At 42.2% G+C, this 18631-nt stretch overlaps 2 protein-coding genes and 1 long non-coding RNA gene across 8 annotated transcripts in view; 2 read left to right on the forward strand and 1 right to left on the reverse strand.

Moving 5' to 3' along the window:
- The window catches only part of cacna1fb (calcium channel, voltage-dependent, L type, alpha 1F subunit), a 45620-nt gene extending 37159 nt beyond the window's left edge, over positions 1 to 8461 (forward strand). Inside the window, exons 43-49 of one of the 4 annotated variants that reach the window (XM_077003650.1) lie at positions 1708 to 1836; positions 1945 to 2180; positions 2326 to 2466; positions 2916 to 3076; positions 3219 to 3370; positions 4626 to 4946; positions 5322 to 8461. In XM_077003650.1, coding sequence (XP_076859765.1) covers positions 1708 to 1836; positions 1945 to 2180; positions 2326 to 2466; positions 2916 to 3076; positions 3219 to 3370; positions 4626 to 4946; positions 5322 to 5591 — 1410 coding nt within the window. In that variant the 3' untranslated portion in view covers positions 5592 to 8461. The remainder of the gene's footprint in view (positions 1 to 1707; positions 1837 to 1944; positions 2181 to 2325; positions 2467 to 2915; positions 3077 to 3218; positions 3371 to 4625; positions 4947 to 5321) is intronic. The other 3 variants (XM_077003651.1, XM_077003652.1, XM_077003653.1) reach the window with 3 other exon arrangements.
- Positions 1 to 8748, reverse strand: part of LOC143512883 (uncharacterized) — a 25530-nt gene extending 16782 nt beyond the window's left edge. For all 3 annotated transcript variants that reach the window (XR_013130536.1, XR_013130535.1, XR_013130534.1), the window contains exon 1: positions 8540 to 8748. This is a non-coding gene — a long non-coding RNA (uncharacterized LOC143512883). The remainder of the gene's footprint in view (positions 1 to 8539) is intronic.
- On the forward strand, positions 8657 to 17826 carry sypa (synaptophysin a). The gene is made up of 7 exons (XM_077003658.1): positions 8657 to 8795; positions 12613 to 12678; positions 16018 to 16142; positions 16336 to 16534; positions 16654 to 16845; positions 16955 to 17272; positions 17523 to 17826. The coding sequence occupies exons 1-6, from the start codon at positions 8778 to 8780 to the stop codon at positions 17237 to 17239; spliced, it is 885 nt and encodes a 294-aa protein (XP_076859773.1). The 5' UTR covers positions 8657 to 8777; the 3' UTR covers positions 17240 to 17272; positions 17523 to 17826.
- The last annotated feature ends 805 nt before the right edge of the window (positions 17827 to 18631 follow it).

An 18631-nucleotide genomic window follows, 5' to 3' on the forward strand; every position in this document is an offset into this window, starting at 1 on the left:
CACTCATTTTCCCATAGACACGAGTACATTTCACCAACATTAATAATTATGACCCATATATTCCATTACAAGCAGTAAGCATGTTGTTCATGTTGTATAGGTATAAACCTAGGTTTGCACTTAGTAGTGACATAAGGATGGACCAAGAACACACACACACACACACACACACACACACGACCACACACACTACAGATGAGCATTCTCTGGGACACATGTACATGGACCTCATAGTGAGAAGTGACCTACTTATCCGCAACAGACGAATAGACCACAGATGCATTCGCTGCTGTGTGTGTCCTCATGCCAGCAGCCAGGTACCGTACCAGCTCACGCTGACCTACAGTGTCTGTGCCAGCACAACTTTGCTGACGGTAGCATCCCAAGCTTCTTTTTGGTTGGTAAATGGTTTACACCTGTGAAAAATATTAATCAGGTAAAACTAAATCATTTGGCGTTTTCCTAACCTTTACAGTGCCCTCAGTGGGCTTCAAAGCAGTAACGGTTTTTGCTACATTTGCTACAGTTGCTACATTTCTCAGAGTAGTTTTTCAGTAAATGTATTACTTCCTTAGTGTAGATACGATAATTGCCTAACTACATTTGTTTGTTCATGTAATTTATTAATTCATTCAAAACATAGTTTTATGATCTGCATGAAGCTAGTCCTCCATGTGATTAGATAAATCTCCATCACACATCTCTCTGAGGGGTATTTTCAGGGTAAGTCTCCATATTTAAAGAATGTGGCAGTTATTCATGATAATTCAGATAGACATTGCCACGAGGGTTTCTACCATACGGTCTTTCTCCTATGCCTTTTTGGGTGCAATTTGAGCATTAACTGGAGACTTGGTGATGTCCCGAGGCATTTCCGCTTGAACTTGAAAATGTCTCTTTCAACGGCACAAACAAAGAAGAGTATTTTGCTACGATTTGGTTGTTGGTGGGGAGCAGGGCTGGGTGAATGCACGGCACAAACACAGCACAGACAAGTAGAAATATGATGATTCTGTTTCTGGTCACATGGGGTGCCAACTCCTCACAGGTCATGTGAGGTCATGTGTCCATTTCCTAAAATGCCTTCTGCGTAGAACAAATAATGTCAAATTCAACATCTCTGCCAATAAACACGCACAGAAATCGCTCCAGTACAGTTCTACACGACTGAACTGATTTAATCTCACATAGTGAATGGGCTCTTAGGCCAGTTAACCGTCCGTAAAATAGCAGCAGCACTCAAAGATTTGCGAAAGAATGCAGTGACACTATACTGTTTGTTTTATTGTTAGCATTCCCATGAACATGAGCATACTTGCTCTAACCCTCAGAGCAGAAGACAGAAGCGTGCCTGCTCTAGCTGTGAGCATGAAGAGAAACATGTCCGCACAAACTGCTCGTAATGATTCTAAAGCGCTGCCTGTGTCGAACATTCACATTTTTGTTGTTAGCAAACTTATTATTCAGCAACTGTATCTGCTGATGACGTACTGCACATATTTCAGCCAAGGCACAACTGGGCATTGGAAGCTCGTGGATAGACTTGGATTAAATGAAGCTTTAGTGCATGGATTTCTCAAGGAATCTTTGCAGCCCAAGAATACCCATAGTGCAACACACACACGTGTAGGTAGGCTCTGTGCGTGTGTTGTGGTGAGCCTCTGGTCAGTGTATATACTGGGGCACCCTCTCTCTTCTCGTGTTCATCTGTGTCAGGCGGGTCTGCGCACCCTACAAGACCTGGGGCCAGAGATCCGCCTGGCCATGAATGCTGATCTCGATGAGGAAGACGAGGGCCTGGACGAGGAGCAAGACGAGGATGACACATGCCACAAGGTACCTGAAGGGGTGGGACTTGTTGGATGTTTGAAAGTGGGACTTTGATCCAGAGATCACCCAGTGGGAGCTGTCAAATCATCTTGCCCCGTGTCCCTGCTCCTCTAGGGCGGAAACGGCTACATAGGCCACACCGGGACCTCGACCAGGGGCCGCCGGCCCTCCCTGGCCTCCACGTCGACTATGGTGTCCGTCCCTGAGCAGGGAGAGGGTGTTTTCAGTGGAGGGTTGGGCTGCGGGAGTTCTCAGGCTAAAACGGTGAACAGCAGTGGTGTACATGAGCGGAAGACCTTTCGGAATGGGGAAAACATGCACCTCCCCATCCATTACCAACTCCCGAAGAGGTCAGAGATGTTGTCCGCATGGCCATTTTTATGAGATTAAAGTCTTAAGAGTCACAGCTTAGCTTTGAAGCATATACTGCATAGTCCATGCTGTCTCTGTTGTAATGATCTCTGACTGGTGTCTCTCTGTTGTGTCCTACTGTAGGTCACGTCACAAGAACCGAAGGGCCAGGGACAGTTTTACCTCCCCCCTCTCCCAGAGGATGGACAGAGAGGAGGGCTCCCCTGGGGAGCAGAGCTTCTGCGGCACGGAGGAAGACGAGGAGGCCGTCGCGACGGGAGTCAGGTCCTCCGTTTGCCTCACCCACTCCTCATGCATGTTAAACCCACCATGACACCTCCATGGTGTGAAAACGCTTTGCCGACCAGCAGAAGAGCGTCAGCTGAAAGTGAAAATCAAGGCTTGTGCTAATTTAGTCCAAGATTCAGCGAGGCTCGGTCATCAGTTCCATAACGATGGATGGATTTAGTTGCTTGAACAGTGTGGAATTGAGGAGAACAGGTCTGATTGCTGCATATGCAAAAGGAGGCAGAAAATCACACCTTACAACTTCTTTGTCATAAGCTGAGGAAAATGAATGCAAGACGTGGTTAAGAACAAAGCCAAATGTTTACTTTGATGAATTCCATTCAGCTAAGCCAAACAAAAAACTTAAAGATTTTTGTACATTTTACAGGGATAACCATGTCCTTTTGCATTATCCATTTTATTCAAGACCTTTCTTTCTTTGTCAGGCATAGCTACCCAGATGATGGCCCTGTGTATTCTGGCCACAGAGAAGGTGCTTATAGTGGGCATCCTGCCACACAGCCTGCCTGCACTAAGAATTATGGGAACGGCAACGTGGAGGCCAGGAGGACGGCCAGGAGACGCCTGCTGCCCGCTACCCCCTCCGGTACGATCAATAATCTCACCCTCTCCCTTCCCAGATGTCAGCCATTTCACACACGCCCATCCTCTCCGCACTGCAGTTCATGGAAACCCCCCCCCCTCCCCCCATGGTCCACTTATTTGGCTAGTTGCGTGTTTTTTTTAAGTGGGCAAAGCTCTAGTTGATCCTGCCATCGCAGGGCGGAAGCCGTCGTTCACCATCCAGTGTCTGAGAAGGCAGAGCAGCAGTGACAACCTCCCAGTCCCAGGCACTTACCAACAGAAGGCCCCTCCCTGCCCGACACGCTCACATCTGCAGGTGCTGTACCACCCATGTAGACTGGGCTTATTGTTTGCATACTTTACATATTGTCTGCTTTATTGTATGGATGGATATAACTAATCAAGGTGCTTCATGGAGTTTAATCATAAATAATAACAATAATAATAGAGAACACTGTTTATATTTATTCTAACATTTAAAAGGACATTTACAATTTTAGACACAAAAATGTTTACTGCCCACATGAATTTTACAATATTAAAAGTACACATTGAAAGACATACATATCTGTGTGTGTATGTATATGTATACAAAGGTGAAATGACAGTGCAGATCAAAAGGATAGGTAGGAAATTTATTTAGGAGTTATGGCACTGAAAGATATTGCACTTATAGTATAGACCTGTGCCAAGACATAAGAAGAATTTTAAACTACATGCAAGCAGATATGGCAAGCTAATGTACTGTAACTGTTAAAGTACGGGCGTGATGTGCAGACTCCTGAATATGTGCTGAATTCTGGATGTACTGCAGTTCATTGAGGTTTAGCTGGAGGAGCAGCCAAAAGAGAGTTTCAGTAGTCTAGGCAGGAGATGATGAAAGTGTGAACCACTGCAAGATGAGTGGCGTGTCTTAGAGCTGCGTTCCATCTTTTCAGCGTGAGTTCAGCCTTTTTTGCAGTACCCTAGAATGGTTTGTTACCATTTAGTCCTGTAGACATTTTATTAGAGAAAATGGAAAATACAACACTATTGATTGAGTGGTAAAATAAACCTGTGTATTATCTGCACACAAATGAATGTACAAACCATGCAGACAAATAATCGTCCCAAGGCAAATGCAAATAGTTCTTAGTAATGGGCCCAGAAGTGATCCCTGTGGAACACCCTGAGAGGCAGTAATAGCATTTGATTTATCATTGGCTAAGGAAATGAAGTGCTGTCTGTCAGTAAGCTAATACTTGAACAAAGCTAATGCAGTGGCACAGACATCTAGATGTGCCTCAAGATAAGAAAGGAGGATATTAAGATTGACATTATCAAAGGCAGCGGTGTGATCAAAAAGGAGTAAAATATTAATAAGACCAAGGACAGCAAAGCAAATAAGGCAACCAGATCTGTTTCACTACTAGGCTGTTTTAGTACTACAGTGAGAGTGAAAGCCAGATTGAAAAGGTGTTATGTTTACACCATCCTAACTAAACAGGATTTGTCTTACGCTGCCTCCAATTCTCCCTCCATTTCCCTTAACTTTCTTTCATTTGTTCTCCTTTCCCTCCCCTCTTTCACAGGCATGTGGAAGTTACGACTCCCACCACAGCAGCAGTCCCTCGTCTTTGGGCTCCACGGCATCGTGGGCAAACCCCAGCCCCCGGCGAGGCCGTTTGCTCTACGCCCCCCTAATCCTGGTGGAGGACGAGGGGGTGGTGCGTGTTGGCGGAGTGGGTGGCTGGGATAAGAAGGCTGGGGACACCGGCGTGTCCACAGAAGGCTGGTATACGGGCGACTCTGGCGGGCGAGGCTACAGGGCGTACGCCACCCTGAGAGTGCCCACACAGCTCAGCCCCCACTTCAGCCAGAAGAGAGGCAGCGCTGACAGTCTGGTGGAGGCGGTATGCACCTCAACATTATACAGATTACAATATAATCTTTATGTGATGGGGAATTCCACAGATTTTCACAAGTTCACAAGGAAACTTCAGTTATAGCATCATTGTTACGTTATGTCTCTGTTACATTATATGCCTCTATATATTATTCTACTCTGACATATGAAACTCTTCCTCCCTCCAAAAGAACCATAGGGAGAAATGTCAATAGCTCATGCAGAAAGAGGTCATGCAGAAATTGACATTTCTCCCTATTAGCTTGAATGCTACAATTATTATAACGATAGGTTTCAGTCCAGGTCTTAGGGTTAGGCTGCTCTCTCTTTGTGTTGTCACACAGATTTCACACAGAGATGCATATTTCTATTGGTTCCTCAGGTACTGATCTCTGAGGGCCTTGGCCTTTATGCAAAGGACCCCAAGTTTGTTGCCTTTGCAAAGCGCGAGATCGCCGACGCGTGTCACATGACCATCGACGAGATGGAGAGCGCAGCCAGTGACCTGCTGAGCCTGGGCAGCGGAGGCAGTTCCAGAGGGGCCGTCAACAACCATGCGGACCCGGGACCCCTCTACAGTGACGAGGAGCCCATCCAGGGCTGCGAAGAGGACGAGCTCGCTGATGAGATGGCGTGCGTGACCTCCCTCTGAGTGCCGGGCGGACAGAGCCAATCAGGGAAGTAGGGGGAGGAGGGTCGAGGAAGCTCAGGGGTCAAAGAGTGAGCCTTAAAGCTGCAGGTTATAGAAGAAATTATGGCTAAAATGGTCAGTCAGACCTAGGTAATATAACTAGGACAATTATTGGAAATGAAGAGAAATATTTCAAAGGGCTTTTTTCAGGCTTATTAGACCTTGAATGAATTGAATGAATTGAGATCACACTGATATTTGGTTTGTGTAGGATTTTAGAAAAAGAAGGCAGCCAGTGTTAATTCATGTGGTATGGCACCAGTCTTGGACACCTGAATATGTACCAAGCTTCCCTCAGTAGGACGACCTCGTCACCATCACAGCCCTCCCGTCGCCTTTTATTTCACTATTTTAAGCCCCATGAAACATCGTGAATGAACAATATCAATTTATGTCAGCGAGTTACATTATAAATATGAAGCAGTTACCATGTTTAATGCGTTTGTCAATACCGTCTGTTTTCCCTGCAATGATTTCCAAAAACAAATGCAACACTGAGTCTGATGTCATTAATTTCTGTCGCTCTGTCTATTTTTTCTTCTTCTGGAACATATATATGAAAATACATGTATGTTAATCCAGTATGTTAGGCATCTTTACTAAGAGCTAAAGTCTATTAGCATATTGAACTATGTTTGTAATCTGAAATCTAAACATGAATTCACTTTTTTGCCTTCTATGTAGATTGACCACATAAGTTGTTATCCCAATTTTGTTTGTTTATTGACATTTAATACATTTTCCTGATGTGCTGTCTATCTGTTAGCTATTTTTTTGGCCATGTCTTATTTTGTTGTGTTGGTAGAAATTGTACTTTGCTCTTAAAATGGTTTAAGTGAGCAATTCCAGTGTGAAATTCTGCTGCTACGTTAACTGAAACTTCTCACTCCCCCCACGGCTCCCTAGGCCAGCTGCCACACTGCTTTCAAGACTATATCACTCTGATTTCTGCTCCAGTTAACTGTTTTGATTTTTCTGCAGAGGTTATGAAGAGCATGTCTAGTGCAATAAAGGAGGAATCTAAAGGTGAAATTAGGATCAAAACTATGATACTGTAGTGGGATTTGGCGGAATCCTCATTAGTGTTTGGACATACGACAGTAGCACCTGTCCCTGCTGTCTGCTTTAATGGACATGAATTGTGATGAATTCAGTGAGCAGGGCACTGCTAATTACTTCTCTGTGCAATGCAGGGCCACTGAATTAGGCGAGGTACAACTAACGCTCAAGTGCTGATAGCTGATGTTGAGCTATCAAACTTTTGATCTGGATCTTTTTTTTTCATTATAAATCCATAGTAATGCAAATATTATCACCTAATATTGTATTGGACATTTTGATCAACTTCAGCTCTTGTGAGCATTACAAGTTTTGAACTTATATTTGCTGTGTGTGTATTTGCAGTTTTGTCCTCTCATGAGTATATAGGGCAATATACCGAGGTGGTTGCTTGTTCTTTGAAAATATACACACTGCATCTGTAGCACACAAAGTTTGGTTTTATGTCTCTTGGTGCACACAGTTGGCACTTCTTTCTTTAGACTCCTTGTCTGTTTGGCTGTAGCAGATCATGGCGTTCGTGGAAGGTGTGGGCGCCCTTGAATGATGGACTTCATCATGATTCTGCCAAGTTCTTTAAGGAACCTTAAAGGTTTCCTCTTGTAGTGTTTGTTCCCCTCCCAGCCTTGACTGATCTCAAGGCATTGTTGGCCGAAACATCAACAATACTTCCTTTTATTCTATGCTTTATTAGTATATGTTAAATCATATTAGTCACATGATAGATGTATTATATCTATATATGTGTTAACCGTATAAGAGGGACTTAGCAAGGCCTTAAAATTGCATGATCATTCTTTTGCAGGAGTATATACCAGTAAATTACAATAGTGCAATGCTGTAGACACCACACAAACACTACACACCCACGTATGCATCTCCAGAAACCTCCTCTCCTCCAGACGTGTCATGTTCATGAGAATGGTTACAACGGAGTGTGTGAGGAAAAGTTATAAACAGGTCTTAATGTCATCCACTCGGGATATGGCATATCATGTTGGCCCTGGTGTCATCCTGATAACATCTACACGTGGAAGCCATCCTCTTCTCTCAGGTGCAGATGACCTCCAGGAAAATGTTCCACTTTTTGGACCAAAAGGAAAACACAACTTCAGCTTGGTCTTCTTCATCAATGTGATTGACATGGAATGAAATCTATATTGTCAACAGGTTCTTGTGGGGGTTGCCATGGAAGCCAAAAAAGGGGTAAAAGGTATGTGTGTGTGGTAGATATAGATAAGAAGGAGACTAGATGTGTGCTAAAACTGTTTTATACACTAGTTGTAATCTTACCTTTCATTTCCAATGACTCGTCATTTTTGACCAGGAAATCCATTTGTGCATATATGTGGTGTATATTCCATAATACTCATAAATCTTTTTAAAAATATTTCAGATTAAAACCCTACCCTATTTGTTCTAATACCATGTGTGAACAAAGTCATGAAACCTTATGCCAGAAGGATGAAATACCACGAGAGGAAACTTGTAAATCGTTTAGTTTTGACCGGAACATAACAGGAGGGTTAAGTTACAGTTTCAGTTTAAATAAATTGGTGGACTGGTCTTTGATGTTATACCACTGGGAAATTGTTTGAAAATGTCAAGTGTGAAAATGCTTGCTCAGAATCTTGAAACCTCACCATTTTGCATATATTGTTTAGATGACGGCTGTTCAGGAATGGAATACTGTACAGCTTTAATAGCAATGACATAGGATTTTAGAAATCTCGGGAATTATCTCAATAAAGTAAGGTCCCCGGCATCATAATCCAGCTATCCAAATGACCTTTATGTTTCCAGAATAGCCGGGCAGAAACTGGGCACAAAATCCAAGCATTCCATCTTACCGTAGCTTCACTGACGTCCTATCTCTGTGATGTTTCTGTGTGTGACTGCCTTTCCAGCCTACCGTAACCGACGGCGGCAGAGACATCCTGTTCTTTGCGCACCAAATACGCCTTCTCCCGGCTATGACGCAGTGAAGCTGTTCTGGTGATTGGCCCCTCCCGCATGTAGGCTGTTTCCACTGCTACGTACGCCTCCCCCCGATTTTCTATTTTTCTTATCTACGAGCAAGCAACCAAGATGGATATTATAAACCAGGTAGGGCATACGAGAACAAAAAAATCAGTGGTTATTATATAAAAAATATGTCAATATACGATTGACTTTGTTTGTAGGATGGTTATCTAACTGAGACACGCTTGTAAATTATACCAAAATATGTAAAAAAAAAAAAAAAAGCCCTGCTGATATCTCCGCTTATTCGCAGCTACACTATTTCAAGGGTTATTGGTGATATTATGCCTTGACATGCTCACAGGCCTCAGTTGAAAAAAGCCATCTCAGTCAATATAATGTTATTTAGTTTGCAAATGCATATATATTATGCTTTGTTGTTATAACACAATTTTTAATGCTGGATTATGATATTGCTGAATTCCGATAAAATCATAAAATGGATCTTTATTATTAGAAGGTCAGTGGATAGATCTTTAGGTGTTGACTAATGATAACGGAGTGAGTTTGATGGCAAATGGTAAAAGACCAGCATGAAAAGCCATCGTGAGGAGGCCTTTACTATATGCAGATGTAAATGTAGGGATTGCTGTGTAAGATGGCAGCTGACTTTTGCTGAACGTCTACTATGACTCAATCCTTGTTTCCAATCGAAGACATAAATGATGGCCATTTTTTTACACTGTGAAAAATCTCATTCCTAAATGCATTTTGAGGTGGAATAGGTATGCAAGGCGAAAATGCAAAATTTGGAAAATCACATCTTTATTGTTTGTATTCATGTACATTACATTATCGGTTATTTTAATTAGTTCAGGTAGGGTTTTATATTAAATAAACCTCCGTACGACAGCGTAATAACGAAACGATACGACAATTAATAATCGACGTAGGCCTATTGATTTTTTAGTGGAATGTGTTAGAGGACTCGCGTGTTTCACCGAAATGTTACCAGCGTAACTTGTTACCCATAGAGGACGCTGTTGATTCATGTCATCACGGGGACGAGCATTCGTCTCGCTCCCGGCTTTCGTGTGCTCGACCGTATCGCTGTATGTAAAAAAAAAAACAAGATTAAATGCGGTTTCAGCCGTTATGTACAATAGTCGATTAAAAAACGGAGGGGTGTACATGCGTATCAAGCGGTTACAGCGAAAATAATGTGCTCCTTCTAGCTGACCGTGATCTAAAGTGGATGGGGAGAGAGACTTCTCATAACAGCTCCTCTGAGATGTTGTTCTGAGTATTTCTCTGGATTGCGCGAAAACAAAAAGGGCGTTTCTCTGTCGTACGTTCGTGCCCATAGACAGTTTTGTATTAATTATTTTAATGTCACAGACCCGCTGCGTAAAAAACAAAACAAACTAGATCCCTTAACGGCGGTCAGTTCTTACAACCTCTCTATTGATAAGAACACTAGAATGTATTGGTTTATTACCCCTGTTTTGTGACTACAATAGGGAACATTTTGGTCAGTCTTTCCTGATTTGAAAATATGTACATGTCAGGTTCATGTCCTATGTCCTCCAATTGACATAGGCGAGGGCCTGCATAATACACACTGCATTTGGCACCAATGTATAATACATTGTTAATATTCCTTTTTAGCTACCATATCATCATGGGTGCCAGCTGTACATTTATTTAAAAGTTAGGGTGGATACATTTATTGGTTTCATTTTATTTATTTATTTTTTAAATTAGAGTAAGCAGCAGTAGCCTTCATATCTTGTGAGTAAAGAAGTGGACCATTGTGTAGGGAACTAGGTCTGAGTGAGAGTCCGTTGAAGCTAGCCCTTTAATCAAGGTGTTCTTCAAAACCTTGGTAAAGATGAGAAAAGCATCCATATCCATGATGTTTCACGAATTTAAAGCTGGATCAAATAATCTTCCGATTATTGGTAAGGGCCATTCCCCTCCTCATATTTTCCCTTTTGTAAGGGCATCTGAGTTGTAATTACTCATAAGTTGTTGACCATGGCTTCCTTATATGAAGACAATGTTGCTGACCTTCACAAATGAGGTATTGGCTATTTTAAAATAGCTTCACGTCTGAAAATATCACATTCCTTTATTATGGCAACAATAAGGAAGTTTTAATAAACCTGAGCTGGAATAAATCTAGTGGAAGCGAATGTGAATGTATTTTGCCCAAATGCACAGTGTGGCAGTGTGGAGAATGGTTGAAGAGACAGGGTCCATACCGTTTTTCAAGATTTGATTGCCAAGTTTGCAAAACTACAATTAGACAAAGCACCTGCTAACAAACCTACCTGGTTATGTTTGCCAGAAGAGAACCTCTATTGTCACTAAAAGCCCAGTGCCACAAATACCAGTAATCCAGTACCAGTACGTTTTTTGAAAGCCAGTATCACAGACAATGATGAAAAGAGTCATGCAGATAAGAACTCAGTCCAACTCTGTATGGTGGTAGGTCTATGATGTGGTGGGGCTGTTTTTGTCTGAACACTGGCAATTTAGGATGCAACTTGGCATCATGGAGTCAGTCAATTCTGTAGGCAGAGCTATGAGTTATTCATTAGTTTTGTATCTGTTTGTATCCGAATTTGTATCCTTTTCTTTTCGTGAATAATTTCACCTCACTGAATGGTTTTTTTTCCCCAAATCATTTATACTCACTTTACCAAAGGTGCTGATAATACTTAAGGATTTCATTATTATAATAGTTCTGGGAGTCCTGTTTCTACAGCTAGAATTATGCAGAAAGTGATCAGCTCAAAAATTAATTTGATGAGAATGAAGGTCATCTGCAGACTACAATAACACTTCTCATTTAGGCTACACTGGGAAATGGGGAATGTCTCTTAAAATAGTTCCTGTACATAAATCAAAAACGATACAAAGTAAAACTGTTTTCATCTCTACTCACTGAACTTTTGAGGCAACACTGAAGCACCATTTAAGACTGTAACTAAGTGAATATATTTTACTTGGAAGACATTTAATGGCCATTAATTATTAGAGGTAAAGCATGAAGCCATTATTTTCATTTATATGTGCTTCTTAAAGAGAAACATATACTATAAGTTTTACTCTTCTTTACTGTTCGTGTGACTTCATCCTTTGCTTGCTTCTGTTTCTTAGCTTCCCTGTAGTAGCCCATTTTCCATGTTGGGGATTGGGGATTATTTAATATGTATTGACCTCAGACAGGTTGTGTTTTGTTTAATATGTACTGACCTTGGTCCAGTTGGGGATTGTTTACCTCAGTAAAGCATGCATTATTTACAGAAGTGGTTCATTACAGGCCTCTCTTAAAATATCTGAATATTTCTTTTCACCCAAATATTAAGTCATGGGTGGCAATATAAAGGTTTTGGCATTTGAATGCTTAGCCTGTATAGTCTTGTGTACACGGCATCTGAATGATTGGTACTCTTGGTGAAGATGAGGGGGTGAAAAAAGCTCTACAAATGTCCCTGTTGTTTATCGGCATGTGGACGTGAGAGAATCCTATAGCTTTTCAGTGAGGTGAAATGATTCCCAGCCATTCCCCCTGTATGTATTACTTTGTGTTAAGCTGTTCCGATCCATCTAAGTCCTGTATCCCCCTCATGTGGGCGGATTCTCCCCTTCAGCTCGTCACTTATCCTGTCAGCAAGGTTTAGGTGGTCCTGGGACGGCCCCTGCGAAAGCTTGACTCTGTGATTCCTGAAACATTTTACTCTGACTTTTTAGTGTTTGTTTGTTTGTTTGCTCTTGTTTTGTAACTGAGTAATTTGATCATGTGACATAATGTAAAATAACCTACGCTATGAAAATAAACAGAGGACGGCCGCCTCTCACTTATATGAAGTCGTTGGTGGTGATGTTTGTGTTCTTATAGTGCAGAACCCAGCTGTAGTGTTTCATCACTGCTGTCTCTCTGCCCTGTTAACAGTTAGTCGCCCAAGGACAGTTCCGAGTGCTGAAAGTACCACTTGGATTCATCAAGGTGCTGGAGTGGGTAAGTGTTCATTCACACCTGCGAGTGCATTTGTATTTGTGCAAACAGAACCTCCTCAGACTCAGGTATTTATTCCCAGAAGGCAAAGTAATGCTGATTTGAGCATTATGAAATCCCTGTGGTTTTGTAATTGTGATGGAGATAGACCTCAACTACATTGTTCTACTAGTGGTTCTCAGTGGAAAAAACACAAAATAAACCCAAATATACATGTTTCTTAGAAAGGGTAAATAGGACACGTAAAAAACTGTAATGGATATTCTTTATTCTTTTTATTTTTATTTCTTGATATTTTATATGTGGTCTCAGATGACTCATAGGCCGTGTTGGCTTATGTAATCATAATTCGATGACTAAAACATACATGCATGAAATGCAGGCACTATATAAGCATTCAGAGTCATCAGGTCTCACCTTAATTTTTTTGTGTAGCTAGCTTATACATACATACATACAGTCTTATATATAGACCCAAATGAATGCTGACATATCAAGGTCTAGAGCTGATGGAAAAACCTGTGGCCCTGGGGTAATACTGACATCTGGGGGATCCTAACTATAACTTCATCTGCTACTCGAGTGAACCATGGAACCGTGGTTTAGTCAGGTGTTAACAGCAGTTTATAAACCAATCAATACTATTCAATATAAACTATTTTTTAAATCATATTTTAATAATCATATTACAACAATAATAATATGACGGAGCTCTCACTGGTTTAGCTATTTTATTTCCTTATCAGCTGTATCAAGTGGATTAACTGTAGTTAATTAATCAGTGAACACAAATAATACATGTAATTTTGCATTGAGGTACCTTATATATGCTGTCATGGAAATTCTCCAACACAACAACCAGGGTCTCTCTGTAAGAATAGTTATGAGCGCTCGGAGGGTGTCAGTGAAAGCAACACACCACCAAAGCACTCTAGTTTATTGAACATTTTGTCAGTCCTTATATACTCAGAGGGACTGGCCTTTCGAAGGAGGGACTTTGTATACAAAGTCATACCATTTACAGACACAAGATCACATGGTTAAGATATATGTTAATGTTGGTAATGTCTGCCTAAACTTAGGTTAAAGTCTGCACTCTTGGGGAAACTCTTCTATCTGCAACATGTCTTCATTTCCGTCTTCTTCCTCCTCTCATCTGGTCCCTTAAACCCAAGGGTGGTCTACAACTTCCTCATTCGGTCGCACGCAATGTACAAAAATAATGTTTTCTATGCAACTCTGCACTTGAAAGTTTGTGCAGTATAAATTGTGCAATAAATTGTGCAATATAAATTTTAAAGAACACATTAATTTACTGGTTCTCATTAATAACTAAGAGTTTTATTGGAAAAAGAGATGTCGACACCAAAACATAGATTTACATTTTGTTGGGGGATGCTGTGACCCAGAATGCACTGCACCACTCACATTCATCCTTCCCAAGATCACACATCGTATCACTGCTGCATTTTCTCCTCCGGCTTTATATAGTTGCCTGCATTAGATTTAAAGCCCTGATCGACTACAAAGCCAAAAATGGCCCTGCGCCAACCTACCTGCTATCACTTGCCTTGCCCACACCACCATCTCACACCCTTCATGCCTCTAGTACAGCAGGACTCAAATCACCGCACCTTATGGGACAAGGAAGATGGGCCTCGAAACTTGTTTTCTGTACCAACACCCAGATGGTAGAATGAACTCCCACTACTTGTCAGTACATCAGAGTCTGTTGCTGTCTTAAAGTGTAGACTAAAGACTCATCTTTCCAAGCATTCCATGAGTGGTGCGTTGTCACGTCAATGTGCTTGAATAATCACCATTCATTCACTTCCATAGCAAAAACAAAAGTGTATGTGCTTTCTTTGTGTGTTTTCCATCTTATAGGGTTCTAGTCATCTCCTTACACTCAGGCATAGTGTGGTAGCGTATAAGGGTTTTCTACGTAGACTAGACAAGTGCTCTGTACAGGTCACTGTGGTAGTGTCAGGAATGGCAATCACGCCCGTGGCCGACAGAGGGCGCCATCGCCGGAATATTAACCAGCACACCTGACTCCAATGTACGACTCACCACACCCGACTGTGTGTATAACACACCAGTGCGAAGTATTGCCTCTCAGAGTGTCTCTACTAAGCCTTATTCTTGTATACTCTGACTGTCATTCTGGTTTTTGAATCACTGCCTTGCACTGGCCTTTTGATATCCTCCTCTTTTGCCTAGCCCTTTTTGTACCTCTGCCTGCCCTTCTAAAGTCTTTTCTGGTTTTTGACTATTTGCTGCCTGGATTTTTGACTCTCCCTTTTGTGAATCAGTTTTTTCTATGACTTTAGCTAAACCATAAACTGCTCCTCAGGATGTTAGCTGGGGAATTCAGATTAATATAGTCACTGTGCTAGTAAGAAATGGAGCTGTCATCATGACACAGTTAAGACACAGTTTAAAACTCATAGTTAGCTCACTAACCCCAAATTTATTCTTGATATATTACTTTCTGACCTTCCTAGATTTGATTCTTCTTTTGCTTTAAATTCACCTAGCCTGATTTTGGTCTCTCTGGTTGATGATCTGGTGACACTGGTTTGTGTTTAACCTGTTTGATTTCTTTGTGGTCTGCTTCAGTGTTTTTTTTTTTTTGGTTTCGGTGGTTTTGGTTGGTTGCTCTTGGTTTCTCACTGGTTTTCGGCAGCATGGCAGGGTTGTCTCCTCTCCATCTCGCTGTGTGAGGCTGAGCACAGTGCAACTCCACAGTGTGACAGATGGTTGAGGATCTCTCTGAAATGTTGGAGCTCCTTTCTCCGTTCAGTCCTTCCTCCATCTGCATGCCAGCCCCAGCCCATGTGTAATCTCCATGAGTGACTCAGCGTCACAGATTTCAGCCAGACCCAAGAGAGTCATGCATTTCTCTCACATCCAGCGATGCCTCTCTCTAGATAACACACATTTCTCTACTGATATTAGGTAAACTAATACATTTCACTATTGACATTAGAGATAATAAATCCTGTTAGACACAAACACACACACACACACACACTAATCAAATATACACTATCTAGTATTTCTAAACTACATGTAATACATGTAATATATATATTATGTAAATTATATATTATATATATATATATTCCAATTATATAGTGTATAGATCATATGTCATTGACATTATATATGCAGAATTCTGTCAACTTCATCATTCATCCCTTGTGGGGATTAAGCTAAGACACTCTGCACATTCTAAGAGTTTAAACAGAGCAAGAGGCCTCACTTGCTTTTGTATTAGTTTCTCCCTTTGTGTGTTTAACTTTTATATTGTATCGTGCTTTATCTGCCTGCTTCCAGGTGTTCGCCATATTTGCGTTTTCCACCTGCGGGAGCTACTCCGGATACTTTCGCATGAGTGTGGAGTGCAAAAACAGATCGGACAGTGACCTGAAAATAGACGTGGACTTCGAATACCCCTTCAGGTAGATAGAACGTTCTAGGCTGTGGGCCAAATGAGCAAAATGGTCACAAGAAAATTGTAGGTGTGAATATACCCCAAGGTAGATCAAAGGCTGGCACAAACAGAACTTTCAAGTGCCTTTTGATTTAGACATTCATCACAGGAGACCTGCAGCATGGATGCACCAGGCTTGCTAAACGTTCAACTTTCTGCAGGCTTCACCAGGTCTATTTCGACGCCCCGTCCTGCAAGGAAGGGAGGACCGAACGCTTCTTCCTCGTGGGCGACTACTCTTCCTCGGCCGAGTTCTTCGTTACCATCGCCGTCTTCGCCTTCCTGTACTCCATGGCGGCTCTCAGTGTCTACGTCTTCGCCTTCGAGAAGTATCGTGAGAACAATAAGGGGCCACTGATCGTGAGTTTCCTTCAGTGAAACGTTCAAATTGCACAAGTTTCCCTAGTCTAGCTCGGAGAAATAATGCGTGTGATCGAGCATGCTGAGATCACAGCGGCTTCTCATGTCTGGTCCTTCAGGACTTCGGAGTGACGTGCGTGTTCACCTTCATGTGGCTGGTGAGCTCCGCGGCGTGGGCGAAGGGACTGTCCGATGTGAAGACGGCCACGGACCCAGACAAGGTGCTGGATCTCATCCCAGCTTGTGAGAACGAGGCCAACCGTTGCCGTGAGGTTCACGACCCTGTCATGTCCGGCCTCAACACCTCTGTGGTGAGTGTGGCTCGCCCCCTTCAAGACTCTAGATTTCTTCTAATATAGGCGTTCATCTCAGAGACCCTCAACCAGCCCACACATGATCTATGATCTGTTGCACTTTCAGGTCTTTGGTTTCCTGAACCTGATCTTGTGGGCGGGCAACCTGTGGTTCGTGTTTAAGGAGACCGGCATCGTGGCCCCCTTCATGCGCCAACCACCCGCCCCGGAGAAGCAGCCAGCTCCCGACTCATACGGGCAGCAGGGCTACGGGCAGCAGGACCCCTACTCTGCCTCCCAGGGGGGCTACCAGCCCGACTACAGTCAGCAAGGCTACAATCAGGGGGGAGACTACGGGCAAGGCGGCTACAACCAGCAGGGGGCACCCACCTCTTTCTCCAACCAGATGTGAGCAAGTGAGAGAGGAAGAGGCAGGCAGAGGCTGGTGAGTGTGGAAGAGGGAGGTGATAATTATTACTGTGGCACTTGTGGGTGTTTCCAGCTGTCTGAAACCGGGCTACTCTGGTGCAGTGTGGACTGAAAGCTAATAAGTGGGCAGTGGGTATACGCTCGTGCTGTTTCTTATCAGAATTTGCTCGTACCACAGTCTTACTAATCTTTCCTTCCTGATTTTTGTCCCTCATGCTTCCTCTTTGACCTTTTTTTTCTAACATTTTCTATTTCTGTTTTCACAGGACGGTGATCGTGTGATTAGAGGAGTGTGACATCCGAGCCCCACCCGTTCAGCCACACTCTTGCCTTGCCTGTGCGCACATCTGTGGGTGAAAGCATTGGGCGGAATGAAGGTGCGGTAGGGTGGTGCGGGAGGGGTGGTGTGGGCGATATATACTGAAAGGTCCAGGGCATAGGAAGATAGCTGGGGGAGTTCTATGTGCTGTTAATTATCGTGATGTAAAAAAAGAAAAAGGAAAAAAAAAAGTTAGTTATGGTCAGATGGAGAAATACCAAAATGTGTAAGAAAAAAAAAAAAAGGAAAAAGATATAGAAATTATTGCTATATAAATTTTGAATGGATGATGTTGGCAATAGTAATGATAAACTTGAGAGAATGTATTTGTCTGTGCTGTACAAATATCAGTGTGAACAAATATACAAATATTTCCTAATGATATGAATGGGATTATTCCACTGTAGTCTAAGTTATGTTTAGAACCCAATGGAAATGATTCCTTGAGAATTTTTACCTATAGTGGTTTGGTATGAGTTGCATAGATATTCACTAAAAATGTATAAAATTTCATGCGATTACCATTTCTTTTTTTTCATTTATTTTTTGTTGCTGTTGTTGTTCCTTTTGTATTTTATTTGTTTCCCCCCTTTCGGTGGGATAGAGCATTGATCTGAGTTTGAGTTTAGAGAGTGAACCTTGTTCTACTGTTAGCAATAGGCTACACACCAGATGCAATACACCAGAGGCATTCGACTGACCATTGTTAAAATTATACTGCAGTATTTTTTCTTTCCTTTCTGAAGTTTGTTTTCCTTTACTTTTCTCTTTATTATGAGAAGCACAAGTCCAATACGTTAGCATGGTTTGAGTAGCGTCTAACACTATGCTTCCTCTGCTATGCTGCTCGAGTGTGTTAGTGTTGTATATTTCAAGTGAGTAAACTGAAATGCAACTTGATTTTTGTTTGTGTAGTGTGGGCATCAGATAGAGAACTTCTCCTGTGTGTGGAGTTGTTGGTAGTCAAAATCGATGTGCCAGTTTCAAGTTCAGCAAAATTCAACTCCTTACCATTTCAAACCGCTGACCCCATGTGTGTGTGAGGGCTCTCTTTCC

Source organism: Brachyhypopomus gauderio, chromosome 4 (genome assembly GCF_052324685.1).
Source record: "Brachyhypopomus gauderio isolate BG-103 chromosome 4, BGAUD_0.2, whole genome shotgun sequence".
NCBI classification, from domain to species: Eukaryota; Metazoa; Chordata; class Actinopteri; order Gymnotiformes; family Hypopomidae; genus Brachyhypopomus; species Brachyhypopomus gauderio.

Coding starts and splice junctions, on each gene's coding strand:
- sypa (XM_077003658.1), top strand. Junction 12,679..16,017: donor TCATCAAGGTGCTGGAGTGG/GTAAGTGTTCAT, acceptor GCCTGCTTCCAG/GTGTTCGCCATATTTGCGTT. Junction 16,846..16,954: donor CCGGCCTCAACACCTCTGTG/GTGAGTGTGGCT, acceptor TTGCACTTTCAG/GTCTTTGGTTTCCTGAACCT.